General features: G+C 42.7%; 1 protein-coding gene across 9 annotated transcripts in view; it reads left to right on the top strand.

The window, feature by feature from the left end:
• BCAS3 (BCAS3 microtubule associated cell migration factor) overlaps window positions 1-21,759 on the top strand; it is a 317,385-nt gene that overhangs the window by 7,479 nt on the left and 288,147 nt on the right. For all 9 annotated transcript variants that reach the window (XR_005563467.1, XM_039381061.1, XM_039381059.1 and 6 more), the window contains 3 exons: window positions 5-111; window positions 8,483-8,564; window positions 15,961-16,033. Coding sequence is in view for 8 of the 9 variants with exons in the window: in XM_039381061.1 (XP_039236995.1) it covers window positions 5-111; window positions 8,483-8,564; window positions 15,961-16,033 (262 nt within the window). In the remaining variant the exon portion in view is untranslated. The remainder of the gene's footprint in view (window positions 1-4; window positions 112-8,482; window positions 8,565-15,960; window positions 16,034-21,759) is intronic.

The raw sequence follows: 21,759 nt of genomic DNA, 5'->3' as shown, positions 1-21,759 counted from the left end.
TTAGATACATCCAGGAATATGGAATTCCATGAAATCCACAGCACTGGGAATGAACCCCCCTTGCTGCTGCTGATTGGGTACAGTGATGGAATGCAAGTCTGGAGCATCCCTGTGAGTACAGAGCTCACCTCTCCTCCCTGCCAGGGGGTTTCCTCTCTGTGTTCTGCTGCTACCTTAATATTTTACTTTTAATTTTTTCCTTCTGAAGTGCCAAAAGGCAACATTTCCCACCAGGATCACGTGGCTTGTGTGCAATGTGCTTGTCTGAAGATAACACTGAGCACAGATCAAACACTTGAATTCATGTGCCTTCACACTGGAGGGTTTTTTACACATTATTTGTGTTAAATACACTTTGAGACTTAAACTGAGAGCTGTGTTTGACGTTAGGGAATAATCTGTAGCCCAGAAGGGGCAGATCTTTTATTTAACAGAAGAGAATAAGGGTGGAAAAAAACCACAAACAGGACTTGTTTGTCCCAGCAATGCAGGTGTGTGACAGTGTTCATAATATTCCACAGTCACATTTGCCATGTGGGTGATCTGCAGTTTTAATTTCGTTAAAATTAATTAAAATTAATTTTTAAATTAATTAAAATTAATCTTTAAATTAATTAAAATTAATTTTTAAATTAATTAAAATTATTTTAAAAATTAATTAAAATCAAATTTTAATTTTAATTGTGTGCACATGGCTTTGATTTCATGCTGTCACAGCCTGTGTTGCACAGTGGTTCATGGGCACGTGGTCCTGATTTGGGGGGATTTACCCCAAATTTCACCAAACAACAGAATAAAGCTTAAGACAGCAGGTCATAAAATTCTTAGCTTGAAAAAGCAGAGTGGCTCATAACACCTTGCCCTTCAGAATAAAGGAGAGAGGATGGAGTTCTGCCTTTTTAAAATGCTTTTTTTTTAAGAAATATGTACATTTTCCCAACTTTTTGGTTGCCTTTGTAGGACATGTTTACGTAGCAGTAGTTTGTAGAAAAAAAAAGTTAATTTCTACACCTAAAGTTCAGTTAAACTGAGTTTCAGGAAGTGTGGGAGAGTTTTTTTTCCCCTCTTGGTTGCATCTTGTTGGCCGGAGATGAGGAAATAAAAAAGCTGCTGGGCTTTTGCATTGGATGGAGGGTTTGACAGAGATGGAGTAACACCTCATATGCTTCACTAAATTTCGTTATTTTGTAACTGCTTGCTAAAATTTAGGAGCTTAATCCAAAAATTAGGGACATTTCAACCAAAATAACATCCTCCTGAGAAAACACTTGTAATTTCTAACTTTCCTGGGTTTGTTTTTAAAGGAGCAAAACCTAACTTTGAGTCGGGTTTCTATTTTATGTTTTTAAAGCTGAAATGAGACACTCAAGCTGCCTTGGGCACTCTTTGTTTTTTGTTTTTTTTTTTAATAATAATTTTTTAAAAAATCTGCTTTTACACTGGATTTTGTCTTTCAAACTTCCAGAGGGCAGGGGGTTAGTTGGGATATTGGGAAGGAATCCTTCCCTGGGAGGGTGGGGAGGCCCTGGCACAGGCTGCCCGGAGAAGCTGTGGCTGCCCCAGCCCTGGAAGTGTCCAAGGCCAGGTTGGAGCAACCTGGGCTAGTGGGAGGTGTCCCTGCCCACGGCAAGGAGTGGAACAGATGATCTTTAAGGTCCCTTCCCACCCAACCCGTCCTGTAATTCCCTGAAAACTCAGGGAATCGGGTCCCTGCGGTGGTTTTTTGTGTCGCGGTGCATTTACACGAACCCCCCACACGGGGCCGCTGCGACACCGAGCGACGGGCGCTTCATTAATTAATTAATTAATTAAAGTCCCCTCAGGAGCACATCTTGAGCTAAAGAATCCTTGCAGAACACCCTGTTTTATCCAGCTGAAATGTTCTTGTCCGAATGAATCTGGAACGGTTCTGTGCCCCCCTCCTGAAGGGCTTTGTGTCCAAACCAGGGAATGTCCCTCTCAGAGCGGGGTTGGATCTCACCTGGGTGAGGGAAGGAAGAATGGAAGTGTTTCAGTTCTTTGGGATGGGGACAATCACCTCGGTGTAGCCAGCCCTGCATTCCCTGCCTGCATCTAAACTGCAGTGAACGTGAAATAATTTGATGGAGATCGCCCATAAATGACAAGTTAAACGACTTTGTTTGTCCTGGCTTAGAGTCCTCAGTGTCATTGTCAGCAGTGCATTAAGATACAGATTTCTACTTCTCCTAATGGGGAAGAAGGGTTTTCTTCAGGTTTATGGATTTTTTTTTTCCCTTTCTTTTTCTCTTTTTTTTTTTCCCTCATTTTTTTCTCTTTTTTTCCCCCTCATTTTTTTCTCTTCCTTCCCCCCCACCTCCTCTTCACATCTGAATGAGCAACAATTTGGGCTGTTTCTACCTTCTTTTTTACACTCTTTTCAGTAGGACCATACAACCAGGTTGTCTTTTTTTTTTCACTTCTTCCTAATTCCTAGATTTTGCTAGTATTTAGTATTTGAGGAAAAAACAGCAAAACTGAAATTGCAGGGCAGTTTCTCTGAGCGTTGTTCAGGTTTTGCAGGAGTATTTGTGATGAGCAGGGGAGAAGGGCAGTGAAATGCAGAAAATGCCAAATGTGGAGGTGTTTTGCCATCAGCCTTAAGAATATCAGCTGTAGAGATACTGGACCACTTTGTCAGCCCTTCATTTGTACATTCTGTGAAATTCTGAGGCCGCATCCAGGGATGTTCAGCTCGGACCTGTGCATGTTTTGTCAGTACAAATTCACTGTTGGAGTGGTTCCTGTGTTAGTAAGATGGTCTTGGGGACTGTCACAGTCCTTAACATCAGTTTTAAATATCTTTTCAGAGCAGGATTTGTATATCCAACACATCTAGAAGGAGCATAACACGGTGGGGTTTTGTCCACATTGTTGTTTCTCCTTTGCATTTTTTCACTTATTTAGTTCGAGCACAACAAAATTTGGCAGTCGTGTGATTGACTTGATATTTAAGAGCTTATTTGGCAACACTCTTTTGTGTCCTTTGGTATCAGACAAACCTTTCTACTTGGCCTTGCTGAAGTATTTAGCTTGTAATTAAGCAATGTTATTCCAGCTAAGGGGGGGAAAAAAACCCCAAAAACCACCACCCTGCATTCTCCACTTTATAAAAAAAAAAAAAAAGCTTTTAATCCGAAAAAGCAACAATCTGACATTTATGTGAAAATCTCCTCGGGAAGGCCATTATCTGCAGCATTGTGCTTTTTTTATTCCTACAATTGAAGCTCTATTCAGCACTTAATAAGGTGTTGCAGGCGGTGGGGTTGGTGGGTGAGTGATTATGAAGTGTTTATGACAGGTCCTAAGCCCACACTCCCCGGTAATGGTGTTACATTGACTTGCCCACACCTCGGCAGCTCTCTCTGCAGTCTGAGTGCTTTCACATTAACATCTCCTCGGAGTTCAGATCTTTGACTGCACGGGTGTGACTTTGCAAATGGGAGATACCATTAAAGCTGCTTCAAAGGGCCGGGAATGGTGTCTGGAACCCCGGGAGCGGGGTTGGGAGCGCAGCCTTTGTTGCATAAGGAGCGGAAGGTGCCCGTCCAAAAGGGCTCTGCTTTGATCTCTGTTTGGAAATGGGGGTGGGAAGGTTAAAAGTGTTCTTAAAATCCGCCTCAGCGAGCGGGGAGAAATCTGGGAATGCACCAAAGCGAGGCTGGAGGTTCCTATTTGATAATTGCGCGGCGCAGTTTTGTTTGGAATTCGGTTCTCCCCTCGCTCCCAGCTCCGTGTTTCAAACACGGTTGGAACTGGTTTCTGCCTCATGTGGTGTCCAAGTATCTGCTCTGGATGTTCCTGCTCAGGGAAATGCACGTTGGCTGCTTTTGGGGCAGATAAGTTTTGTTTCGTTGCAGGCTGGACGTTTCAAAAGTAGAAAAATCGTCTTAATTTGATGGCTCATGTTGGAATTAAAAAGGAAAGATCAAGCTGGAGTTGAATAAAGCAGGAACTACCAAAGGGGACTTTTAATAACAAGCACAGATGCGTATTTAGCAAAAATACTCCAAGGCTGTGGTATCTTAAGCTGCAATCCTTCCTCTGTCCAGACTTCCTGCTAGAGGGAACCACTGTCCAGGCTTGCATTGGCCACTTGGAAAAATGAAATAAAAACCTGACTAGTAACCCTGGGAAATGTCTGAGGGACTTTACAAACAATTTTCTGAGGCTTTGGGGTTTTCACACTGAGGATGTGTGCACAGTGTGCAAGAAATTTTATAGCCTTACACAGTTATCAATAGCACTGCCATAATTTAAAGTACTGGGTGCCACTTCACACTCAGTCCAGTCACTAGAGTAGATGTCTGTAACATCCTTTGAGCATCTAAATCCTTATGATCTCTAGATAATTAAAGATATTTGGTCTGAATGGAAATGCAGACTATTTGAATTTCTAAACTAAAGTGTTAAAGTTTATCCTTTTGCTTCCAGTCCTTCCCTACTCTCTTCTTAGTGCAATGACTGCAAGTTGTCTTTAACCCAGTGTGATTATATCCAGCAATATTTTGTGGTGGTATCTGTCAATTGCTTATTGTCATAACATCCCAGTTCATTCCCTTTTCCTTTTACAAACTCCCCAGTTTCCTTTTCTATAGTTGCACAGAAGTTTAAACATCGAGTTCCAAACTCAATTTTCTTTCACTTTGGTGTATGTTTGACTTTTTTTTTTATTTTTTTTTTTTACCCCCACCATGTGAAAACCATTTTCTATGGTTGGAAACTATTAGTTTATCCTGAGTGTGAACAAAACTTCCTTTGTTCAGTGTTTTTTATGGGTGCAAACTGGTATGCTCCAAACAATGCAGCTCTGTCATCGAAAATTAACCAGCGCTCCAGATTTCTGGGCTGTCATATTTTAAGCTCAAGATGTCTTAAGTGGAGGAGAGAGGAGCTCTTCCTCCTTCAGTCTGGCATTGGAAGATGGTGCTGAAGACTTCAGTGGGGGCTGGGATGTGAATCCATGTGTTCTTTGCTTCCAGCCTTCCACGTAGGCCTGGGAGTTGTGGAAAGCTGAGATGTTCTCTCAGACCAGCTTGGAGCCGTCAGTTTGGATTCACTCTTCCACACAACAAGTACCTGGAGCTGCTTTTACAGCTTAATATCCAATTCTTGAAACCTGCTTGGGGAAGTATTCTTGGCTTTTGGAATGGGGAAAGGAAAACCTTTTTAAGAGCTCTGAGAGCTGCCACAGGGACTTGCTACTTAGCTGGAGCCCGTCCAGAATGGCAGCCCCAGCCCTGCTCCTCACAGGTGCTTTTTGAAGAACTTACAGCTCTGTTTTCAATTCACAAAGTCTATTTATGTTTTGTCTGTGCATGTGTGAGACTGTGGAGCTCCAGGGACTGGTAATGGGATGTGGAGCCTTTTTCCTGAGCCTTGCCCAGCCCACGTGTGACCCGGGCTGGCAGGGATGGAGCTGGTGGGGCTGCCTGGGGTCCCTCGTCCCACCTGAGTTCCTGGAGGAATAAGTGTCCCATTCACAGGAAAACTCAGCTCCCTCGTGGCTGTCTCAGGGCTGAACTGGCAGGAAGATCAGCCCATCCAGCCCCTCTCCCCTGAAGAGACAGATTTGATCTGTGTGGCCTCAGCACTGATGATAAAGGTCTGTGTTATCCACAGATAAATGAAGGCCATAACATTAACCACAGTTAATTCAGAATTTTAGGAGATTGCAAATGGCTGAAGCTTCTGCTGGTGGTAGTAGTGTTTAAAAAAAGATCATTAAAGTCAGAGGAATCTTGAACTCAAAGTGCAAGCAAACCAAGGCACAACTAGGCTCTGACTAATTCATGGCACAACAATGTGCAAAGCCTTCTGTGAGTCCCTGTCTATAGAACAGTGAAGGGCACACAACTTAAATCCTTAAAAACCCTGTTATTTTATGAAGCTACGGTAGGTTAAATATTGGTGTTTTAATTTGCTCCATGTTGTAGGTCCAGACTTCTTGTAGACTTTTCCTTTTGGTGCCTGTTGCTGAATTTGAATTTCCTTCACAAACGAGATGCCAGTGGTTGGGTGGCATCTTGTACTTTCATTATAGAATCTCCAGTGGGGGTGTGTCTTAAAACAGGAGCTAAATACTTATAATCTCATCTTTGCCACTGTCAGATCCTGTGGCTTTGGTTATTCCACTGAACCTTTCTCTCTGGCATTTCCCCCCAGTATGAAATAATAAATTATCTTTCAAGTAGTGATTATTAATTATTAAAAAGTAAAAGCATTACATGCCTGAGAAGAGCTGGGCTGGGATTTTCATGTTAAATGCTTCAGTACAAATGAACTACATTTGTGTTTGGACATTTTAGGCTTTTCTCTGAAAATCTCAGCTTTAAGCTCTACCAGGTCTTGGCATCCCAGTCTAAATAAACAGACTCCTGGAGTTCAGGATATTTAAGAGCAGAACCTGAGCTGAGAGGGTTTGGCCTTCTTAGTGTGCCTTCCTTTGGGGACCAGCACTTTATTGGAAGTAGGTGGGAGCTGGGGCTGATGTGCTGGCAGAGTTAGAAAGGAGCAGGAGGTGTCTGGATTGGGTTGGGGTATTTTATGGGAATCACTCCTTCCGTACCTTTGTTGTGCTGGTTCCTTTCCCTCCTGTTTTCATTCGTGGCCAGTGTTGTGCAGACACGTGTGAAACAGCATTTTCACCATTTGAGGGGAAAAAAAGCTTTAATTGCCAATAATAATAGTTCCAAACCCCTTGTATTTTTCTTCTTCTCCATTTCCTCCCTCCCCTTTTCCCAGAGCTGCTGTGTTCTGATGAATAGAGAACGTGCTGCTGTCTTCAGTTTTTTCATCTCTTTATTGCTCTTTCTCTCTTTAATTTTTCTCATTTTCTGCTTAGCTGTGCTCTACATTTTTCCAAGCTGTTTTTTCTGGATGCAGATGTTTTTATCTTGACGGGTTTTTTTTTTCCACACTGCCCTCCCAGCTCACCAGCAGTTAAAATCAATCAGGAAACCTTCACTGAGCTGATTCCTGACCATCATTCCTCTGTCTTGTGTAGAATCTGGTGGAGAAGCTGCTCAGAGCAGAGGCCTCTGGCTGTCCCTGGGAGAGAATTAAACTTGTTTTGCAAAAGCTGAAGCACCAAAATGTGTGTTCAGAGGATGCTGCTGGAGGGCAGAGGAGAATCCACTGTGATCAGAGAACATCTGCCTAATAAAATAAGAGAAGGGTAGACCAAGGGATGAATTCTCATATTGATTAGAGTTTTAAAACCGGTTTTGTTCATCAGGAATAACTCTGATGGTGTCACTAACAGCAGTGGTAATTGATATCACTGAATGCCAACTGGATTTCAGTGGAACTGCTACCTGTCTGCAAAGCTAAAATGGCTTAAAATGTGATTTCCCCACATTTGTGTAGCTTTGTTATTCCAGGCATAACAGGGAAAAGCAGGAGTTCTCTACATTGGGTTGCTGTGTGCAGAAAGGTGGGCTGGCTCTGTAGTAAACAGTGTTTTCAAAGTAATTTTCCTAAACCTTGTGCTTCACTGGGGTGGGTTTCATTCTCCACGTTATCCAGAGCAATGATAATAAATAACCAGGCTTGAGGTTTAGACTAGGCTTGAGCCTGAGAGCCTGGAGTGCTGTATTTAGGATTTGTTGGTCAAACAGTAGGAGCATTTAAACTTTCTGAACGTGTGAGCTGGAGTGCAGAAAGAAATGGAAACAGCCATAAAGTGACATTTCCAAAAGTTCACTTGAATTTACGGTTTATTGACTCCTAAGAACCTCGTTCCAAATCGTGTTCCCCTCTGATATTGTAAGCTGCCTGTTTGGCAGAACTCTGTGCCAGCCTTGGCTGTGCTCTGAGTCTCATTACATCTGTTTTAAGCTGTTGGTTGGTTGGAAATGAGCTTCATAACATTTGCCATTTTCCTGGAGTTTGACGTTCCGTGTCGGATCCGTTACCAGGCAGTCACGAAAACACGCTCTGACTGACCGTTGCAGGAAGTCTGCAAATCCATCTTTTAACCACCCCTGGCTTAATCTTTTCAAGATTTGCCATTAGTGACACACTTCAGCAGTTTGCCCACCTATTTTTAACCATGGTTTTCACACCTGGTGAGTCTGGAATGAACCAACACACGGGATTCTCCCGTCTCTTCCCCCCCGTGTTTGCCGCTCTCGGGCACCGGGCAGTTGGCATCTTTCTCAGAAGCAGGTGAAACGTGGGGTAGATGCTTGTGTTGCAGATTCCTTGGATTTTTGTGAGTTTTACTCAGCAGTCCCCTTCAAGCTTTGCCTCTTCCACAACATGTGTAGTCAGGAACAGTTAATTCATGAGTTGTTCTCTTTTAGAGGAGTCGCAGTTGAAAGGCAGAGTCTTCCCAACCTCCTTCCCCACCTCCCTTTGCTACAGTGTCTTTGTACTTACAGTCTCACCTGCTAAATATGTCTATTTTTATAAGTATCTGTGGTTTTTTATGCTGTTTGCTCACAGCCCTTGTGTTTTGCAGATCAGTGGTGAAGCTCAGGAGCTCTTCTCCATCCGCCACGGGCCCGTTCGAGCCGCACGGATTTTACCTGCCCCCCAAATCAGTAAGTTCTGAGTTATGTGGTTCATAATCCAGCAGAACTTCTTCAGAAAAGCTTCTTTCCCCCTCCAGTAGAAATAACAAAACAACAGAATGTGGGTTTTTTTGGGGTTAGCTTCTGCTTTGTTCAATTTTATGTAAACTTTCCTCAGTTTGACCTTTTTAGGGGTTGAACTCTTGTCATCCCTCGAGTGCCAACAGGCACCTCCTCTCTGTCCCTGCTTAAATACTGGTTTATCAAGTCCTAAGCCAAGCTGCTTAGTTTAACAGGATTGTTCCAGAAATTGAGTTAACCCTTGGAAGAACTTGATGCAAAACTTAAGCAACTGTACAACGAGCAAATCCCTTTAAAAATGACCCTCTTCGATCCAAACACCATCTAACTGTAGACTTCTGAAAGGCCTCACAGCTCTTGGGCTCTGGTTTAAATGGGTTGCCAACATCTGATATGACCAAGGTGTTTTGGGGTTATGCTGGATTACAATTTTCAGTAATAAGTTATGAATTAATTAGTGAACTCAAAAAATACAGCCTAAAATCTAATTGTTCGAAGTATTACAAACCCAGTAAATTATAACAATTTTGTGTGCTTCAAAGACAGCAAATGGAGAAAGTTCAAGGTTTAATGGACTCGTTTTATGTTGTCTTGGTGATTTTTCTGAGCAGAGGAATATACAAAGCATGAGTGTATGTGGTTCTGTAACTACTATAGGTTAAAATAACAAGGTAAAATACTTCCCAGGCATGTTGTGCCTCTCATTCCATTTACAGGAACACTGCACAATTCCTGATGAGCTGTCTTTTGCTATTATATGTATTAAGTAAGGGATGTCTATGCCCCTTCCTCTCTCAAAGGGGGGGAAAAAAGGAGAAAGGGAAGTGTAAATGGAAATGAAAATGAATTAACTGAGGAACCTGCAAGTTCTATTTTTTTCTGACAATAAAATAGTGCTTTTTGGTTTTTCAGTCAACTTCCACTGCTCGTGAACTCCTTCAAGAAGTTACTGTCTTTTTGTCTCTAAATTCCATGTATTTAGAATCTGACAATGGTGGTTGTTACATTAGAAAACTATTCAAATTAGCTCATATTAAATTAAGCCAAACCTTTTAAAAACATGTTTTGGTCTCTTTTTACATGGCTTGCTTTAAATAAATCTTTGATTAAAAGTACATGAATGTATCATTGACCAGTATCTGGAATCAGATAAAAGTAAAGCTGTAATAAGAGGCCTTAGATAACTAACACATGAGCTTTAATGATTCTGAACAAAATAAAAGGAGTTTGTAAAGGAGAAGCTGATTACCATCAGCAGGCTCAAACACTATTTTACTGTAAAGCTGTAAAAAGGGAATTATTGAAAATAGGAATCTCCGGGTGGATGGATTTTGGCACGTTCCTGAAAACAGATCTTAGTTGGTGATAAGCAGCTCATTCCCAGGTGTGAAAGGAAAGCTCATGGCTTCAACTTGGTGACTTTGCAGTAGCAGAACTTAATAGTTTGTCAACTATTTTGTTCCAAACCCTGTGACCCTTTGATGTGAGATCCTGTGCTGCGGCGGGCGCTGCCCGGCACAATGCCCCAGTGTTCCAGCTGAGCTGGGCTCCTGCACAGGAGGCCTCCTCCAGTCTGATGGAGCGGGTTCTGAGTGCTCCTCGTGGCCCTGGAGGTGGCCCTGGCAGCTGCCAGCTGGGCTGTGGGCAGGTCTGTGTGCTCAGGAGCTGTGCCAGGCCGGGGCAGCTCGCAGGCTCCTGGAGCTGCTCTGACCTGGCAGCTCTGCCAGGCTGAGCCAACAGACCAGGCAAGGCCTGACCTGGCCCAGCACTGCAGAGCTTTGATGTCTCATGGCCATGGCAAGGGTTGCTCTGGCCATGAAAAATGGACAGATCTCTGTAAATAATGCTAAAAATCTTTAACTCTTCTCTGGGGTCAGGCTGTACCTACCAGTGCCTTCGACAGGAGACTTGGCTTTAATGACTTTGTGCAGTTGACAATTTAAATGGCCTTCTTGGGGACTGAAGGTTTTCACTCTGACCAGATTTTGGGCTTGCAGAGCTGATATTTAGACTATGAGAGAATAATTTCAGTCTTAGGAAGAGGATTTCTGAGCCCTGGCACTGCTGTGCCACAGGTAATACCTGCTGAGCCATCTGAGCTGGCCTGGCTCTTCTTCCCTTCCAAAGCTGGGTGCTGGCATTATTTCAGCATTATTTCCTTGTGTCCAGGTGCCTGCTGGGCTGGGCACTGGGGTTTTCTGTCTCAGTAAAAAATAAGTTCAATTTAGCTACGGTTCTCTGTGAAGAGGAAACTGCAGTTGGGAAGATCACTGTAGTTAGAGATGGTGAGAGAACAAGCAGAAGTCACTGATAAAAAAGGATTCAGAGCTCTTTTAGTAGTTTTAAAAATGTGTTGTGTTTTGACTTCATTTTTGGGGTCCATTGCAGATATATCTGTAAGATCAGTGCTGAGGAAATAATACATGTACTTCAGTTGTCTTTGCTGTTCTTTTACCTGCAAAATCAGATTATTGATGCTTTCTGAAGTAAGTCAGTGCTACAGCCTCCCATTTTTCATTCCTTACCCCAGGTCATTTTACAGCCCCCTGGCCAAATACCTGCTTTGCCTTGTGCTGTCCCATTTAAAAATCAATCCAGAAGCTTGGAAAGCTGCAGGAGCAGCCCTGTGTGTGGGAATTCCTGGGGAGAGGGACACGGTGACAGGCTTGTGTGATGGAGTTTAGATCAGTCATTGTCTGTAAAACCCATTTCCACGTCTCAGCATTATGAAAATAAATTCCCCCCAGCCAGCTGAATTAATTTATTGCCATTTTCTAGATTGTGCTGCTTGCAGGAAGATGGTATTATAGCCCTGCATCTCCCAGGGAACTGGACTGTTTAGTCAAATTGACTGATAAGGGGGATGGGGAGAAAGCAAACAAGAAAGGAAATAAAAGAAATCAGAGGTACTAGAGACTGTTAAAAGTTGCAATTTTGCAGCAAATTTATTGCTGTTCTGCACTGCTCCCATCTCTGATGTTGGTAAAACGGGATTTGAGGCTCCAGAGCTGACTCAGGTTTCTGTGCAGGTACACTCACAGAACTCTAATGTTTGGGTTGCTCTCTAAAGGGAGGCAGATGTGAGGGTTGTGCCTCTTCAGCCACGTGGGTGGCTCAGTGGTTTGAGATCCCCCAAGGCCAAACTAATTCCAGGCTCTGTCTGGCCCTGCAAAGCTGAACAAGCAGCACTCGGGGCCGGGGTTGGTTTGGTGGAGGTGGGTCCTGCAGGTGTTTGAGTTTTGGTGTCCTCTGCCTGTTCTGTGGGTTGTTCTGGGATAATGAATGTCCCTGGATTGCACAAATTACAGGATGGAATTGCCCAGCACAGCAAGTAAGGTTCCCACAGATATTACAGGGGAGAATTTTGGAGCACAGCATTTTAAAATCCCAATTTCTCTGAAGCTTTGGACTGACCTGTTTGCCCCCATTTCAGTTCTGGCCACATCACGACCAGCACCCCTTAAACTTTCACCCAGTTAGACTGGTAGGTCTTTTAAGTAGTTTTTTCAAACAAGATTAAATCAAAATAAAATCTTTCTATCCATCTTCAGTTCCTGAGGGGCTCTGGAAACGTTGATCTCTAACAAATGTTTCAAGGTCATTTTTAAGATTTTTTTTTTTCATAGAGAAGCTGTATAATTATCAGAGACTAAAACTATGATGCTGTGCAGAAAAAAAAGAAGAAAACCCAACTTTCTATAGTGTCAGGCAGAGCTGGCAAGATCATGTTCTCCAGCCACTGTTGCTGTCTTGGAAATGGGAGGGTGGAATGGGCTGAGGAGGGAGCAGAGCTGGAAATAACAGGAGTTGAAGGGGGTTTTTTAGGATGATAACTTTTTTGGGGGTGTAAAAAGCAGGTGTTGTGACACAGGTGCTGGAGAGGGACTTTGAAAACTTGGAGTGCCTGGGTGGTGCTGGAGTTAAGGGAGGTGGGATAACGGGATGTTCACGGTCAGGAACGTGAATCCTAAAGGAGCACCTGAATTTCTGGGGTGAGGGCAGCAGCCACAGCACCACTGATCAGGCAGGAGAGGGAGTGATGCAGTCAGAGTTCATCCCTGCAGGAAATGGAGGGTTTGTAGGTGCTGCCCTGGAGCTGGGGAAAGAATTCACACACTTTTTAGGACTGACTTGAGTCACTTCTGTTTGAAGGGTTTTTTGTTTTTTTGTTTTTTTGTTTTTTTCATTTGTGTTCAATAAGAAAGCAGACACAAAATCAGAGTGATTGAGAAATGGCAAGGAAGATATTTTCTTTTTTAATCAACCCTCTAGTCATGAAAAGAAGCAGGAGAAGAGGGAGTGGAAGCCATACATAGTGAATTCCAGCCCCGTGGCCTCGTGCATTCCCGGGTTCTGCTTGGCTGCTGTGCTGATGTGGGGCAGGACCACAAATGCAACCTGATTTTCGAGGACTAGGAGGAAACAGGAGGGGTTCAGTCAGGCAGGGGATGCACTGCATTGTGAACTGCCTGTGTTGGGCCTGAGCAATGGACTTACAGAGCAGAGAAACACAGCCCAGGGTGCAAATGTGCCACTGCTGAATAGATGTGAAACACAGCCAGTTCTCACTCGTGGGAAATGGGGGGAATTTTCAGAGCTTTGAGCAGCTTTTGAGTTGCTGTTTAAATCACTGGGGTTCATTTTTATTCTGCATAAAGATGTGCTGCTGTTGTTGTTGTTGCTCTCGTTATTGGCACTATTGGGAGGCCTTAGCAGGCCCCAAAATCTCTGTTCACAGTTTCATCAGGACAGTGCTTAAGCTGCTTTGAGCTTACGTGTGGATAACCTTTTGGCTTCATAAAGTTCTAAATGTTGATTTGTATGACATTTCCTTTAGCCACAGATGTGGGTTTGTTTTTTTTTTTTTTTTTCAATTTTAAGTCTCCTAACTGAAGTTACATTTAAAAAAACCCCAAACATACATCATTTAGCTAAATGGAGCTGTAGATAAGGTGGTGCCTCGTTGGCAGGAAGGGCAGTTTTCATTACTTTAATTGTGTGATTTGTCAGGATTTTCAGCATTTTATAAATGCTGTAGTGTTATATGACAGAATTAAAAGGATTTAGAATAAAAGGAGTTTAAGAAAGAGACTTTGCAACAGGATTTCAATACTTTTTGTATTTGGGGGGATTTAGGGAGCTGCTTTTCATTTCAATCATCCCCCTGCATTTCGTTAAACACTGTGTGTGCAGCAGGTGTGTGCAACCTCAGTGCATCACACATGCAAATAAACACAATTTTACAAATGAGAATTAATCCCCCACAACTTGGAAGATTAAATCCCACCCCAGAACTGCCTGCATTAAGCAGCACAGAGCCCAACACATGGCACTCTGCAATCCCATGAACGGGGCAGCTATTAACCTGATTTAGTGCCCTCCCAGTCCTCACCACAGTGATCCTTTGCCACAGTATTAATATTTACATTCTGAAAGTATTTGGAGGAGAAAATGGATTTTTAAAAAAAAAAAAAAAAAAAAGAAGGCCTTGGTGGTTACAGACCAAAATGAGAAGTTTAAGCACCTATTGTAGAAATTTTGCACATCTGTGCCGTGGGGATTAAAACTGGCATTCCTTTGGATTTGGTTTCCCTCTGCTCCCCACCACCTCTCTTCCCCTTCCTTGTCGTTAAACTGAGAACTACACCCTAAAGAAACGTATGAATTCGTTCTAATAAATCTTAAATTAAACCCTAAATAAAAAAAAAAAAAAAAAAGTTGAGTTAAATCCTTCAGGTGAAATCCTGGCTCTGCTTAAATCAGTGTCAGAACTCCTGGTAATCAGCATTTCCCCCTCGCTGAGGGAACAGAACAAATTCATGTGTTCCCTGCACATGAAGGCAACAAATGGGTTGCCAGATTTTAAGGAGGCTGCATGTTTCATTTATCAATTCACAGGTCAGTACATACAGTCCAGGTTTGACTCACAAAAGGCCTTGAAATAATAGGAATAAAAGGAAAATCCATTTGGCTGTTTTAGGTTACTTGCAAAGCTATTGTTGATGTTGGAGTTATTGATGGGACCCATTTGACTTTTTCTAAATACCCAAATGTGTAGGAGGGAAGACTTCTCCTCCTAAAAATGAGAGGACTGAACAGTGTTTGTTACAAATTAAGTGCATGTACCCGAGTTATTAATAATTAACAGAGTCTGCTATGTGAAAATGTATATTGTTAATTGTTGTGCCCTTCTGAATAAATGATTTAGTGCTGTGCACACCAGCATTTGAGAATTAAGTTTTCAGCAGACTATACCACTGATATTCTTTAGAGATCAAAGGGTTTGGCGTGTAAGGGAGGGGAAAAAAATTGAAATTCCGTTGTTCACCACACACATGCAGACCTATGGATAGATAATGGAAAAGGCAAAGGTTGAAAGAAGACGGAGGAAATTCAGAAGTGGTGGTGTTGGTTGTTATTCTGCTGTTTAAGTTGGGGAGGAACATGCCCTGGAATTCAGGAAAACACCGTTCACAGGCAGAAGGGAGAGGTTTTTTTTCGGCTCAGTTTCAGTTTTATTTCTGTTTGTGCAGCAGTTAAAGCAAAGTTCTCCAAACTCTTAAAGCCCAATTTTAAGAAGTGTGGCCTCTTTAACAGTCTGACTGTGCTGGGTGAAGGTGTGACTGAGCCCGGGGGCACCCAGGGCTGCTTTTCATCCCAACGCTGGTGCCAGTGGGGTGGCAGAGGATCCCAGGGCTGGGAAAACTGTCCCAGCAGCTGAGTTAGAGCAGGGCACAACCAACCTGGGGCTGGGCTGGGGAAACCACTCTGAAAAACAGCTCAAACCTGGCATTGGAGGTGGGGTTTCCCTTGGAGAAGCCTGAATCTCCACTAGATGTTTCTTTCTTAAAGGCTTAAATCTCTTGCTGGTGGAACTTCTTGGAATGTGACCTGGTGTTGTTCTCTTGGGCACAGGGAGGGAGAAGGGGTTTCTCTCAGGGCTGACACTCTTTGCTCCACTTGCCCCTCAGCAGAACAAGGTGGAGAGTGAGGTGTGAGACCCTCCTCAGCACAGCCAGTCCTTCATAAAACAGAGCAAAGTGAGCAAATATCACCCCTTAAACTCACAGAATCCTTAACCCCCAGGGAAGGAACCAAAACAACTCCCCAGCCCTGGCCAGGTTTTGCTCCTGGTGTTGTTGTTCTGTCCCATCCCTGCCAGTTCTTCAGTGTCCACGACTGTAATTTGTGTTCCTGTCACTGCTCTTGTCCAGGCTGTTTTATGTTATCTCTTCACAGGTTTATGTTGTATATTCAATATCCTCCCCATAGATTTGGCCCCTCCCTGTGCTTGGGAAGGTGACACAAACAGCTCTGTCTCACTGTTTGTTTTCCCTCTTCCCAGGTGCCCAGAAATGTGATAATTTCTCTGAGAAACGGCCCCTGCTTGGTGTGTGCAAAAGCATTGGATCCTCTGGGTAAGGATATAAAGTCATGTATAAAATCTTAACATCATCTAAAAGCCCCAGGAAATGACATCTTTAGAGCCCTCTTCCTTTTTTTGCTCATGGGATGTGGTTTTAAACTCCTTTTCAGCGTGTCAACAGGCATTTTCCTATGATCTGAGCTTTTGGAAAGGAATAAAAAAGAGATATAAAGTAAATAAAGAGGTATTTTAAGTTTATTTTATTCTCAGTGTAACCACAATTCCATGATTAACCTTTCCTGACATTAATCCTGGTCAGAATTATTATTGTGAAGTGTCTAAAGCAATCTTTGTGTCTTATAAAGTAATTAGAAGATGCTTTCAAGCAGCACTCACGTCCCACATGAACTCCAAGCACCAAATGATTTCATTGTTACAGCCACACACTGTTTATCAGCAAAATATGTGTTAAATCCACTTCTTTTGAGTTAGAAAAATGAGTTTACAGTCTCTCTGGCCAGTGTGGTTGTGTCTCTCCTCTTCAGAAGAGGCCCTTAAGATATTTTATGTCTGTTTGATGCCTCAGTTCAGACAATGCACGGGATTTATATCTCTACCTACAGGAAAATATTTGCTTTTCAGGGGTAATCCCCTACACAGCCATTCAAAGGCTGAGCAGCTGAAGCAAATCTTCTTACAGTTGTAAGACTAATTCAGGGCCACACCTTTTTCAATTAAGGATTTAATCACTCTGGGTGTGGAGGAAGACTGTCAAACCTTCACATTTCTCTGGTTTGTTTCTGTGTTTTAACTACAATATTGAAATGTTACCGATTGAAATGTTTCAGTTAAAAGCCACAGCAGAGAAGTGATTATTTTTTTTTTAACGTGTTTGCAACTTGCAAAACTGTTTATGGTGATTTTTTTCTCCTTTTCTCCCCTGCCCTGTGAGAATAACTGTTTATGAATTAGAGTGTGTGGCACCAGAGATGTAAATATTGCTCTTGTAGGAGTTTGTCTTAATCCAGGCAGTGTATTTATATGTATAAAGGATATGTTGGTTGGAAAAAACCTTCCTTCACACCCTTGTTTTAGAAGCTGAGATACCTCAGAAATGGACAAACTATAAGGGTCATTATTTTCACTTTTTAGTTAATAATTGTATTTTTGTATTCATATTGTATTATTGTATTCCTTTAGTTAATGGAAAATAATTCAAAGATTATGGGTAGTTTCTACTTTTCTACAAAAAAAACCAACCCTCATATATTTTCAGAATGGATGGAGAGGTTTGGGTTAGTTCTTATCAGCAGTGAAATATCTGAAACAGATAATTTAAAACCAGGCTTTCCTCTGTGAGCAGAAAAACCATCATTAAAAAAAAGGGGATTGATAAAGAACCAGTTTGCTCTTGGTGAGAGACCTGCAACAGAAAACCCCAGAACACTTTTCTGTGTTTCCTGTTTGCTGCAGGTTGGTTTTGGGAGCCCTTTCAGAGCCTGTTTTCTGTGTGCAGCTCTCACATGAAGAGATCTTTGATGCTTTGCCCTCAGCTGGAGTCACACTCCTTTCAAACTGGCTCGAGTGTTGCACTTGCTTTGTTCTCCTGTCACATTCACAGCTAATTTGATTATATTTCTATTGTGCATAAGGAACAAGTTGTGGAGGACCCTTCAATGGCTCTGTTGGGAACCTCAAGCAGGATTTTAGTTCTGCTCTTAACTGGAGGTTTTGTTCTCGTTTCCTGTAGACCTTTCTGGTTGTGGACACGTAAACAGATGCTTAATCATCAGTCTGAAGAAAATACTGCATTTCTCCTGCAGCATTTATTCCAGAGCACTTGGTATTTTTACCCCAGTCACCTGGATTATTGTCTAAAACGTGTCAGGATCATGTGCCAAAGGGAATGATTCTGGAGGGAAAACAGTTCAGCTTTGATCATCACTTGGATTTTTCCTATTAATTCTTCCAGACTTCTGACTTTTAATTCCTCTGCTCAAGTTTGCACCTATTGCTGCTCTTTTCCTGGGAACACCCCTGGTGATTTTGGCATTTCCAAATAAGTTTTTATTGTTACCTGTTATTAATTTCCAGATGCTGGCAATAGATTTTTTTTTTCTATTCTCATCATTTTGTGCTTAGCAACAAGATGGAACTTCTGCCTCCTACCTGTGTTTCTGGCTGGCTTTTGGTCCACACATTTTTTGTACTTTCAAAGCCAGGTTTTCCACCCAGTAAAATGTTTGCAGTGTCTTTCCAGGGGGGGTTGGACTGGAGGATCTTTAAAGTTCCCCTTCCAACCCAAACCAGCCCGTGATTCACTCCATAATCTTTTCAAAACAACAGTTTTCACAGCCCCCAAAAAAGGATGCAGTCCTGACACATTAAATGGGAACCAGACTGTGTTTTTTGGCTGATACATCCGTGCTGCTTTGGAGGTTGGTTCAGTCAACTCCAGTCTTAGATTACAAGATTTGCAAATTGAAGGAGAGCCCAAAAAGAAGGAACATCTACGTGAATTTGGGTTTTGGGGAGGTTTGTGCAGACACGCCTGCTGGTTCCTGGTGACAAAGCAAACAGCTTTACACACACACAGAATTAGTTGATGGGCTTTGGTGCATATTAATGAATTATCTGGCTGGTGAAACATGAAGATATTCCTGTTTTCCCCCATATGGGTTGTTGAAGCCACAGTGTGGAACACACTGGATGTGTAAAACACCTTCAAATGTGCTTTTTGTTGTGCTCAAATGTAAATGCACCAATATCTTTAATTTCAGTAAATGCTTCGTTTTAGCCAAGGGAGAAATTTAAAGGGAAACCAAGCAGGATAATTTTGATTTATTTTAGATTATTAAGAAGTAAATGCTGGTTTGAGTGACTGCAGATCTGCCCTCCAGTAGATGATACAGGTAACAAGAAAGCTAAAAGAAAAAATAGAAGTGCCCATGGCAGGAGGGAAATAAAAGTGTGTGGAGGAGCAGAGGAAGGGAGAAAGGGCAGGGAAGAGAGAGCTGAGTAATTGCAGTGTCTGATGGAGGAAACCACCTCTCCTGAGCACAGAACATTTTAAACACTTTAAACCTGATGACTCAAGTGTTTACCCCATCATGCTTAATTATGTGTTACCAAACTTTGTTTCTAGCCTAAAGATTTTTTTTCCCCTCCCTTATGGTGTTTTTTTTTGGTGTTTTTTTTTTTTTTTTTTTTTTTTTTTTTTTTTTTTTTTTTTTTTTTTTTTTTTTTTTTTTTTTTTTTGGTTTTTACATTAGCTGAGCAGTTTATCACAGGGAGGGGGCAGAATTCCTGGAAGGAAATGCAAACCAGGCTTGTCTCAGCACAGCTGTGGGTTTGTGGTGGTTCTGGGGTTCACTGACTGGCAGCAAAGGCACCTTAAAACCCCTCCTCACCCCCTCAGTGCTGCCACCTCTGAGCTGCTGCTGTGGCACCTCAGCTGGTTGGGAAGGAAAGGGGATGGCAGAAATAATCCAAGTATCAAATAATGCTCTTTTTTTTGTTTTAATCACACAGATGATTTCAGTCACCTGGTTTGCAAACAGCTGCTCACAAAGTGCAGCTGAGTCAGCTGGAGGGTGAAGGTGGGAGTGAGCACAGAGGGTGGAATTTCTTGGGTTGACTTCAGCCCTGAGCTGTGGCCTCACTCCTTCCTGTAATGTTTTATTCTGTTGCCCACCCCTCTTTTAACAGAGCAAAACAAAGGAGGGGAAAGTCCTACGAGTGATTCGTCCCAACCCCCGCGTTCCTGATGGGAACATTTCATCTTCTGTTAATGAATTGTTCAGCAGGAGATGGGAAAAAACACCTTGAAGATCTCCTTGAGGTGCAGCTCAGGTCATGGAATCCCAGAACCCCAGACTGGTTTGGCTTGGAAGGGACCTTAAAGATCATGTAATTCCAAGCCCACGTCGTGGGCAGGGACACCTCCCACCAGCCCAGGTTGCTCCAAGCCCTGTCCAACCTGGCCTTGGACACTTCCAGGGATCCAGGGGCAGCCACAGCTTCTCTGGGCAACCTGTGCCAGGGCCTTAATGGGATAAGGATCAGGTGTAGCTGATTGAGCAATGAGTGGCAGAAGATTAAAAAGTCAGGGTTTGGGGCCAGCAGACCTCGTGGAGCTCAGTCAGTTGTCCACGCTGCAGCCTCTTGGCTCTCCAGCATATATTTTTAGAAAGAAGCATTAATTTGATGGTGTCAAGTGATGGAAAATTTTGGATGACTTGAAGAATTGGATGGAGGTCACTTAAGGGCATGAGAAGCAAGAGGTAATCTTTTTTTAATCATGGGAGGAGAGAGGAAATTAGGGTAAATTAAAGAAGGAGGAGTAGCTGGAGCAAACAAAATGTATAACTTTGGCTAGCCAGCATTTTTTTTTTTTTTTTTCCCCTGCTGATCTGTTTACAAGGCAAATCAATTGGCAGCAGATTTTCAGGAAGCATGTTTTATTCACATGGCTACTGCAGATTAAATCCTGCTAACCTTAACCCAACTGCAGCTCAGGAATGTGCTCGTGGGAGCGCTCAGGTTTGGGTAGAAAGCAGCCCCGTGTGAGCAAGAACAGAAAAAAGTGATTAAAGCATTAATATTTTCTCACATTAATGTGTTAAAATCACTGGGCAATGCTAAAATCCAGTGTCCAGCTCCAAGTGTCTGGTGGCTTTTAATGTTTCAAATGAGTTGGCTGTGAAATGGTTTGTCAAGGAGCAAAGCTTTGGGGAAGGATCCCCCAAGGGAAGGGAGTGCATGACTGGAGCCCTTGTTCACAGTTCTCACACTGCTCAGGGGGACTCTCCCCGGGATATTTTTCCTGGAATGCCTTTGCCCAGGCCGTGGTGATGCCCTGGGCTCACCTGGCAGTGCCAGAGGCTCAGCCATGCCATGGAGAGGGCAAAGGGTGTCCCCACTCTGGATCTAAAACACAGGGGTGGGCAGCTGGTTGTGATTTTTCCATTGTGTTGGACACCATGACATGGATTTCATGAAGTCTGTTGAATATTTGTGGTCTTTTATTGAAGGCTCCACAAAACTCAGCCGGATTTTTCTCCCCGGCCTCGCTTTTTAAAGGCTCCCAAGCCTGGATAAATTTAAATTTCTAGAGAGCAAACTTTAATTGGTTTTGGTCTAAAAAAGTACAGTAGAACCTTTTAAGTTGGGCAAAGCTCTCTCAGGTCTGTTACCTTTGAGGGATTGAGTCCCTTGTGCTGCTGGAAAACTGTAAGGAATCATGAAGTGCAGAGAGTGGTCGTGTCAGCTGCCTTGCAAAGATTTCCTTCCCTTCCAAATGAAAAACATTATCCTTGCAGGAAAATTCAGTTCTTAGCAGGTTCTGTGGTAGCTTTTAAGATCCTGAGAGGTGCAACCCCTGAATAAAGTAGCTTAAATTGCTTGTAGTGATGTTGGATGGGATTGCTGTGTGCTAAAGATGGAATGCTCTTTATCTTAAAAAGAGCTCTTCAGATCCCAGGATTTTTTTTCTTGGGAGTTGTTTCTGTGATTATAATAAACTTCAGCTGGCTTTGTGATGCTGAAGTGGTGTTTACTGGCAATTCTGTGAGTTTTCTCACAGTTCCAAGTGCCAGGAGATGCAGCTTTAAAGGAATAAGGTGGTGTTTCCATGTGTAAATACCCAGGGTAGGAAAGCTCTGGTGTTCCTCTGCCACACCAAATGTTTGCCTGAGCGAACCAGAGTAAGAAATAACCTTTGAACTATAATAAACTGCTAATCTTGGATCAAAACTGGAAGAAAACGAGTATTTGGGG

Source organism: Pipra filicauda, unplaced genomic scaffold, assembly GCF_003945595.2.
Source record: "Pipra filicauda isolate LSUMZ 115617 unplaced genomic scaffold, ASM394559v2 scaffold211_size2331000_pilon, whole genome shotgun sequence".
Lineage (NCBI taxonomy): Eukaryota > Metazoa > Chordata > Aves > Passeriformes > Pipridae > Pipra > Pipra filicauda.
Note: the sequence above shows the minus strand (reverse complement) of the source record. Positions and strands in the feature narration are given on the sequence as shown.